This window comes from Calidris pugnax, unplaced genomic scaffold (genome assembly GCF_001431845.1).
Source record: "Calidris pugnax isolate Ruff unplaced genomic scaffold, ASM143184v1 scaffold86, whole genome shotgun sequence".
Lineage (NCBI taxonomy): Eukaryota > Metazoa > Chordata > Aves > Charadriiformes > Scolopacidae > Calidris > Calidris pugnax.
The window spans coordinates 360,921-370,440 of NW_015090843.1; the positions used below are offsets into that span (position 1 = coordinate 360,921).

At 42.9% G+C, this 9,520-nt stretch overlaps 1 protein-coding gene across 1 annotated transcript in view; it reads left to right on the plus strand.

Annotated features, from left to right (window-relative positions):
* The first annotated feature begins 3,318 nt into the window (after positions 1–3,318).
* The window catches only part of SAMD3 (sterile alpha motif domain containing 3), a 33,095-nt gene continuing 26,893 nt past the window's right edge, over positions 3,319–9,520 (plus strand). Inside the window, exons 1-4 of the mRNA XM_014942613.1 lie at positions 3,319–3,423; positions 3,538–3,643; positions 4,397–4,586; positions 5,881–5,991. Of these exons, the coding sequence (XP_014798099.1) occupies positions 3,565–3,643; positions 4,397–4,586; positions 5,881–5,991 (380 nt within the window). The 5' untranslated portion in view covers positions 3,319–3,423; positions 3,538–3,564. The remainder of the gene's footprint in view (positions 3,424–3,537; positions 3,644–4,396; positions 4,587–5,880; positions 5,992–9,520) is intronic.

Consider the following 9,520-nt stretch of genomic DNA (forward strand, 5'->3'; position numbering starts at 1 on the left):
ACAATCCATGACTGACTGGATCCGTCATTATGAATTAATAGTGCAAAACAAAAAATGTGCGTTGCGAAATGTGTTGAAATTTAATTATTCATCATCGTCTCTGCATCCCTGTGATGGATAAACTGGAGGAGGAGTGCTGTCAGCAGTTAGGGACCATGTAATTCAGCGATCCTCCATCATGCTAGGAGAGAAATCCAGAAGTGCAAGGCATCGTCGTGCACTGCTCTGCTCTTTGACTTGGTTATTGCCAAAAGAAATCAGCATCTCTTACTGAGAAGGTCCATGACTCCTCCTGCCCAGGGGTGTCCTGCCCAGCTCACTGGGGGAGGAAGGAAGGGCTAGTGCAGGAGAGACCGGCCGTGCCCCCCAGCCATCCCACATCTGTCTGACTTGAACACAAGCCACACAAAACCCAGAGGTGTCCTCGCCTGAGCTGCTCAGACCTGGTTCCTGTGTGTCAAACGCAGTCACTTGCTTTGCTTTTTCAAAGTGCTGATGAGCTGTGAGCATCCTCCTAACTGTTCGTAAGGTGTAGCAAGCTCTAGTTTTCCCAGTTATGCAGTGACCACCTGAAAAGGGACCTCAGGACCACAAAGATGCTCTGAGGACTGGAGCACCGCTCCTATGAAGACAGGCGGAGAGAGTTGGGGTTGTTCAACCTGGAGAAGAGAAGGCTCCGGGGAGACCTTATAACAACTTTCCAATACCTAAAGGGGCTACAGGAGAGATGGGGAGGGACTCTTGATCAGGGAAGGGAGCCATAGGATGAGAGGAAATTCTTTTAAACTGAAAGAGAGGAGATTTAGACTAGATATTAGGAAGAAATTCTTTGCTGTGAGGGTGGTGAGACCCTGGCCCAGGTTGCCCCGAGAAGCTGTGGCTGCCCCATCCCTGGAGGGGTTCAAGGCCAGGCTGGATGGGGCTTGGAGCAACCTGGTCTGGTGGGAGGTGTCCCTGCCCAGGGCAGGGGGTTGGAACTGGATGCTCTTTAAGGTCCATTCCAACCCAAACCATTCTATAATTCTCTGGACAGGTTCTCACTTGGTGGCCAAAACTGATTGCATGCAGTCACCTAACTCTATGATTCTCTGGACAGGTTCTCAATAGGTGGCCAAAACTGATTGCATGCAGTCACCCCTCTTTACCCATGAGGGCAGTTTGTTCAGTTTCAGGGTTTCCTTATACGTCTTCCCAGTAACTTTCACTCCTCTACCTGGCTGATTCATCCAACTGATCAAAATGCCAGAAGGATTCAAGAACTTTTTTGAAGTTCTTGTTTCTTTGCTGCCGGGTAAACACTTCTGGGCCCAGCTAGTAACTCTTTTAGAGGTTGGGGTATCTCAGACCCATGGCTATACTTGAGAGCTGTCCTGTACAAAACACACCATGTAGCTGTGATGTATAGATGTGCACACATCACATTCCCCACTCTGGTACTAAAATGTGCTAAAATTAACCTTAATTCCAACCTTAGTGACATCCACGCAGAGGTCTGTTAAAGCAATTCCTTCCTCCCCCTGGAACATAAAGCCTGCTTTTTTGCATGTGCAAATGGGCATTTTGCTGTGCAGTCAGCCACACGGGGCTAAATGTGAATATTGTTGTCCATGGCTGTAGTTTGCTTGACACTTTCTGAAACGTTGGTATCTGCTCGTCTTCTTTATCGGGACCATTCTTGGATGCCAGTCCTTCTTATAGGATGAAACAGTGACCTTTCCACCATTTTAATGTATCTCTCTACTTTTACACTGCTTGGTTGATAAGGCAAGTATCTTTCTGCTTTGCATTTGGGGTTATCTTTCAAGTTTTTTGAGCCTTCTTTTTTTTTTTTTTCCCTACTCTTTGGAAGGAAGTAAGAAGTGTGACAGGAAGGTGTGATTTTTAATTTACACCAGAGTTCTCAACAAATAATGACTTTTCACACCCTGTTATTGCTGCTTAGCCTGGGGGAGGAGTTGTATGGCTACTGTTGTCATATCAAATTAAATCCACTCATGTAATTCAGAAAGACATTCCTCTTAAACTTAACCCCTTTAAGTTGCCGAAGTCTCCTGGCACCAGAGCTTAAGCTGAGGTGCATCTCTTTTGGGGGTCTCTGGTGTAGAAGGGTGAAAATAGAAATGTTTTAATTCAAGGATGGTGAGCATTTATTTTATTTTTTTTTGTAGTGTGGTGGAGCAGATCCTGACGAGGTTCGTGTGGGTGGATCCTGAGGCTAGCCTGGAGTTGGCCGTGGGCTCGGGGTACCTGCGCCGATGTATTTTCAGAAAGAAAATGTATTTTCAGAAAGAAAATGTTTAGCCAATGATGCCAGACAGTCACATTCTCGTCTGAAAAACTTGCCTGAATAATTTCCTCCGATGTTGTTAGCTGTGGATTGCGTGGTCATGGAGCACCTGGTGCTCCTTTCTGTAGTAGAACTAAAACACACCAATGAGGAAATCACCCTTGGAGAGAGCTTTCTGCTGGCAAGGAGTTGGCAGAGCAGGACAAGCTTTGTCTTTACAAGTCATCTTCTTTCTCTTGAGGAGGTTGCTGATGATTTTGGTGTGTGATTCGAGCCAATCTGCCTGAATAATCTCCTCCGACATCGTTAGCTGTGGATTGCGTGGTCATGGAGCACCTGGTGCTCCTTTCTGTAGTAGAACTAAAACACACCAATGAGGAAATCACCCTTGGAGAGAGCTTTCTGCTGGCAAGGAGTTGGCAGAGCAGGACAAGCTTTGTCTTTACAAGTCATCTTCTTTCTCTTGAGGAGGTTGCTGATGATTTTGGTGTGTGATTCGAGCCAATCCTTGGGGGAAGGGGCACAGGATTCATGTTGGAGTGATTCATCCAGGGGTTGGGATCCACACCTTGGGTACCAGCTCCCGGTGCTCCTCCTTCCCAGGACTCCCACTGGATCTTCCCAGGAAACCCTGGACTCCCAAAGGATGGGACTAGCAAATAATAATGAGGAGTAGTCCCCTCCCCTCCATTGCCCAGGAGCTTTATTGCTCCAAATTGCTGGTAATTGAGGGTTAAGTATTTGCTTGAGGTACCTGCTTGGTGGCGCAGAGAGGGTTAAGGTGCTTGATTTACTGTAAACATATATGTGACAGACTCTTCTCTGATGGTGGGGTGTTTTTTGTGGTGTTGTTTTTTGGTTTGTTTTTTTTTTTTTCTTTCTCTTTCTTTCTGTAAAATGTCAGCCATTTCCTGAGGAGCCTGGTGGTGGAGAATTTCACACCTTTTTTTCTTCTCTGTGTGGAAACCTGGGTGTTAATGGTACTGGAGCAGGTCATGTTTTATAAGGAATGAGGCTGTCTCTGAGAGCAGAGGGAAAGCAGGGAAGGGAGAGGAGGTGAAGAAAGGGATCCAAGGCAACTGCCACTTGCAACAGGCACTAGTTGGATTATTTCGTGCTATTTTTCTTCAGAGCATGTAAATGTAACATTATTTGCTAAGTGCCTTTTTTTCCCTAACAAATGTCGGAGTTCAGTTTAGAGTTCAGCTTAAAAAAAAAAAAAATAACAATCCTCTCTTTTCATTTCACAGTGAAATTTAACATTGCAGCACCTGAAGATGGAAAATTGGTCGGTTGATCAAGTCTGCAGCTGGTTGAGACAGAGAAATTTAGGAGAACTAGTTCCTAAGTTTCGTGGTAAGCATTTTTGTTGTTTGTGTGGGTTGTGTCTAGTTTTTTTTTTTTTCGATGCCTTTAATTGGCACTGCCTACCTTGTTTTGTGGCATGTGTATATATGCTAACCTCAGGCTTTTATAGAAATTTATTAGGGTGAGAACTGACATAGATCTGGTAAATCACAAAATAAGTGTGCTGATTTCTTATGAAGCCTCTGAGAAATGCTGGGGGATGAGATTAAGCCTGTGTGTAAATAGATACACCTCCAACCAGGGCTGGCAGTCTAAAAGGCTTGACAGGGCCCTTTTTATATTGTATAAATCTTTTGAAATAACGCAGCTGTAGTGGGTAAATGTTTTATGCCTGAGTATATAAACACTCCACAAAAGAGTGCATGAGGAACTGTTATGGGAGCAGGCTATTTGTGGTGTGCTCTCTTAAAAAGCTTGCTGTCCCTCATTAATAAAGTAAGAGCCTGCTGTGTAAGATCTTTGTCTCAGCAAGGCCTGATTTAAAGCATTAAAACCGTCAGCTTCCTGCTTCTGGGTGTTTCAGGCTTGGCTTTTTGTCAGGGGAAGGGGGGACTGGGACTCCTGGTGCTGCTTGGGAAAGGACAGGGGCTAAAACATCATCTTTTTAGCAGTTGCAGAAGACCATCAGAAGTCGAAAGCATCCATACCTTTGACCTGTCCTCCATCGTCTTGTTTTTAGGCACAGAGAACGTTACCGTAAAGTTATTTTACAGTAATGCTTTCATCCCCTTCAATCTGCAGAAGAAGAAGTGAGTGGGGCAGCTCTTCTGGCTCTTAACGATCGCATGGTGCAGCAGCTGGTGAAGAAGATCGGGCACCAGGCAGTGCTGATGGACCTCATTCACAAATACCAGCAGAAAAGGAGGGGGCCAGAATCCCTTCCATGCTGCTGTGAAACAGCTCCTCCAAAGCTCCCAGAAGTAATCAGTGGGTAAGTTTGTACAAAGCCCAGAAAGCATCAATCTGGGTATCCCTGTCTTTTTTTCATAGCATTTTAAAACTGGCATTTGCCTGTTCTTCAGCTGTGAGTCGTAACTGGGTTTTATGCTTTGATTAGCCCTAACAACATGTGAGATGCAAAATAAGGTTATTTCCTTGTGGCTTTAAACAGGGCATCAGCATTCCTGAACATCACCATTAATTAATTTAAACTGCTCTTCGTTTCCAGTTCTAGGACCTAGTTTTCTTTTGGATGAAGCATCATCAAACTTCTCCTACAGCTAAAGTTTTCTGTGTTTGTGGTATTAAGCTTTTGAAGCGCTTACTTTTAAATGTTTGCAAGTCTTGGAGTAAAATCATGATTCAGCCAGAGATAGTGTCTGTTTCACAGGTGTGTTTAAATTCAGTCTTTCAAAGGAAGCTCTGCAATCAATCTAGGTATAAGCATCTAATAATTACACTGTGTGGAATTGGATAGATTTTTAGAAAATAAATTCCACAGAGATTGTCTTCATGAATCATTTTCTGGCTCTTAGTTGAGCAGGTTTCTTTTTTTTTTTTTTTTTTTTTTTGTTGGTTTGGGGTTTCTTTGGGAGGGAGATGAGGTTGTTTATTTGTGGGGTTTTTTTGGTTGCATGTTTTGGTGTGGATTGGTTGGGGTTTTGGGTTTGTTGTTTGGTTGATGTGGTTCCCCCCATGTCTCCCTTCCATTCTGATCTATTATTTTTTCTGGAAATCTTGGCTGAGTAGAGACGTCCTGAGTCCTCAGGGTGTTCTCCTCTAAGGCCAAGAATCATGGCAGTGGAGAATGGCTTCTCATGGTTTCAAAATGCTCTTTTTTGAAGGAAAGGACTCTAGCACTAAGCCCACATTAGTGCACTGTGGTAGCATGGTAGGAGTAGATCTGTAGAGCATTCTCTGTAGCATTTGCCTTCATCCAAAAGGATTCCAGGTTGTGCACCCTGAGATGACTCCACAGTGCAAACCAAAGCATGGTAAATTATGATTTCCAGCCAAATTTCTCTCATGAGCAGAACTAAACTGCTCATGTAGATACATCTTCTTCTCCTTGTGGAAGTATTTATGAAACCCCTTGGGTAAATTGTCCTGCATCCTTGGAGGGAAGGACCCTGGGGTGCAGGAAGAAGACAATGTCACCGCATGTACGATTTATCTTAGACCTCAAGTGTGCAATCCCTGTACTCTTTTCTATGTGCTGCACAAAACTTGATGGTGAAAATCCTTTTTTTCTTTCCTTTTCTTTCCTTTTTTTTTTTTTCTTTCAGGGCTATTGACAGACAAATGTCAAATTCTTCTGGTCCTTTGGAGCAGAAAAAATATCTGTGCACAACTGAAAATGAAGAAGGACTAATTGATCACAGAGTGCTGAAGCAAAAGTGAGTTTATAATGCACTTACTAAATTTTCCTTACCTTTTGAAAATGACATAAACATTTATTTTTGCTCTGTTAAGACTACATGTAGTTTACAAAAAGTGATCTTAATTATTGGAGGACAGGTTCGAGTATATTTAGAAAACAGCAGGAGCAGAAATTTATTAGGATTCAATTTAATGCAATAGTCAAACGGTGTTTTTTCTGCTCTGTATCCTCAGTCCTTGCTCATGGTCTCATGTTGCCTCATGCAGAGGGCGAGATACAAGTTTGTCTTTATTTGTCTAGTTTTTAAAAATCCTCTTTTAAAGATGCATTTTCAATAGCAATCTGGCAAATTCATCATTACAGAGTGGAATAAGGCTATAAAAGAAATTGTGTGCTTGAGGCCCTCGGGACAGTAGCCATAATGGTTCCATTTGTGTGCTCACTTTCCTTGAATATCAAAATATGTCATCTTAAAAACTAGGGGCAATGGGGAAGTTTTGTTGGGCTTTTTTTTTCCCTCCCTACACATGCTTTTCCCCTTTGAGATGGGCAGTTAGTGCACAGTCTTTCATTCCTCTTTCAAGGCAACTGTTTTCTTGTTTGCGATGCTTTAAATTTCTCTGCTGGTCCTTAACCCCCTTTATTCCCCCCTGCTATAATTTCTCCCCCAGAGATGTGACTGATGGCTTCACCATCAGCCTAATATTCCGAGATAAGGGGCAGTCTTGCTGTAAAAATGTCTATTTAATCACTTTTAAAAAATAATGAGGAGCTGAGAGTAAGGCTGTCTGGGAACAGAAGAGAGGGCTTAGTGAACCACGTAGTTAAAAATAAAAAAAATTAAGTCCTGCTGCAAGATTCAAAAGAACAAAACAAACAACCCAAACCCAAAGATCCCATCAGCATCATTGCCAATGAAACAAACCCAAATCACTTAACACCCTCACAATAAACCATTAAAATGATCTCGCAATGATAGTTTTTAGCCTGTATTACTAAAGGATGGTTATTTTTAATTAATGATGAGAAATTTGCCTTGTGCTGTATGTAAGAGTTTTAAATGGGTTGTGTGAATCGGTGTAACTCAGAATAGACTGTTTTTAGGAAATGTTCTCAGCAAATACTGTCAGTAGGAACTTCTGAAGGCCCATAATGGCCTGTTAAGGGAAAGGGACCGCCAAGAGAGCGGTGACAATTCACCGTGGGGCAAAGGACCAGAAGAGGAGGGAAGTAAAAGGAAATTGTGCTTCTCAGTGAAGTAGTAGATGCCCTAAAAGTCAGTGGAGCTGTAATAATTTGTAGAAGACCTGAGTAAATTCTATGAGGGCTTCTCTGTAAAGGTGAGATGAGAAGCTGGCAAATGTCTTTCTCCAAAACAGCTCTTTTAAGTGACTGTGACTGAGGGTGGAACTGAGCAGCCCTTGCATCCATTGACTGCTGCACTGGGTTCATCCTTAGCTGTATACTGTTTCTGGAGTTGAATGTTGCTGTTGAGGTACGTCCATGACTTGACCCACACTGAGAAATGCAATATTATAGAGTTTCGGTTCAATATTTTGGTGGGGTCTTTTCTTCCTTTTCTTCCTGCCTGCCTTTCCCTGCAGTACTCACTGCATTTTCAACAACTGATGGAAAATTTTAATATTTTATATGCTTGAGGGGATTATGCTGGCTATAAGTAGGTTGTGAAGGGTTGAACAAGACGTTTATTTTAGAAATTTGATTATGGAAACAGAAGAAGTTGCTTTGACTGTAATTCAATGATAGATTCCTGGCCTAGAGTGTAAAAGTAACACCCCCTGTCTCTTCTGCTAAAATACGTATTTTGAAAACTGTTGTTTGGTTGTTTTGTTTGTTTTTCACTCAAGTTCCCATCTATGGATTTATGTGCCATGGTGAAAAGTGATTTTTCACACCAGATTAACGGTGGCCATTTTTCATATTTTGGCATAATGTTAATCTAGTATTTCTATTAGATCAAGTAGTGGGGTTTTTTCCATTGCTTTAAATTTGGAATGTTTAAAGTTTGTGCATGTGTTTCGCCCTCACAGTTTCTCGCCTTAATAAATCGGGAAAGGGAAGTCGTAGTAATACAGGGAGGTGGTTCTGCAAATAAAACACTTTGGACTGTCTTATTCTGAATAAGGAGGAGGGCAGGTACCCATTTTCCATCAGCCAGGCCAGATCTGGAAAAACAGCTAAGAACAATGACAACTTCCACTTTTCTTTAGTGTGGGTCCCCACCTCACCCATTTATTTGGTGGCAGAGTGGTTGATCTAAGTCCTTCTAGACTCAATTCCACCAAGGATTAGTATAATTCAGTGGGGTTGGTTCAAATGGTTGATATTTGGCCAGGGTTACACTTGTAGCCTCTTGTCACCTCATTTATCCCACCTGGAAGGAAGAACTGTTTGTGCTGAATCCCCCCACCCCCAAAAATAGCCCTGTGCAACTACAGCTTCAATAGCTGCCGTGGCTTTGCTCAAAATGAATTTGTGGGTGCTTTTACAGATTATTAGTGCTGGTGAATTGGCTCAAAGCTTCTTTCTCTCTTTCCGATATAGATAGTCCTCACAACTGTGTTAAATACACCCTTCTGAATTACTAAATAATACAAAAATATCAAAGAAGACTATTTAAACACAAAAATAGAGAGTAAGTGCATGCAGAAATTGTATGATTTTATTTTGTATGTGTTGCAATTGTGCATGTGCATAACTAGATGAGGTTTGGAGGACATCAGTGGAATAACTTTTTGCTGGCAACTGCAGAAGTAAAACCAGCCAGTCTTTCTGTTAATCTCCCAAGAAGATTAATCTTGAAGCAGTGCTTTTCCGTGAAGACAATAAGATAGCTGCAGAGGATGAGTCAATAAATACGTTTCCCCTGTACCTGCCTTTCTGTACCAGAGTACCAGCACTTTGATGGCTCCTGGCAGCCTTGTTTTTATCTTGTTGCTATGACAGAGGCTGTCATTACTTGTAAATACCTGACTCTGCTGTGAAAAACCAACCTTTTATTGGTTGGTTTATATGTCCTGTCTGCCTTTCCTCGAGGTGTTTGTTTATCAAATGACATCTCTAACGTATCCCTGTCTCACTCTTCCCAATGTGACGGTTCAGCTGTTCTCCTGCAGGAGTGATGTCCTGCTGCAGGTTTATTTGTACATTTATTCAATCTATAAAAATGTGTTCTGGAGCTCTTGAGTATCGTGTAACAGATTTACTATCGGAACACCCTGAAGTAATTTGCTCAGAGCAGGCTGATGGGCCTGCAAGCGGGATAATGGATCTGGCCACAGGCCGCAGAGGGGCTGGAGCTGCCCGGCAGAAAAGGACCTGGGGGTGTTGGTGGCCTGTGGGCCTAACAGGAGCCAGCAGTGTGCCCAGGTGGCCAAGGTGGCCAACAGCATCCTGGCTTGTGTCAGGAACAGCGTGGGCAGTAGGACTTGGGAGGTGATCGTCCCCTGTGCTGGGCCCTGGGGAGGCCCCACCTTGAGGGCTCTGTTCAGTTTTGGGGCCCTCACCACAAAACAGACATTGAG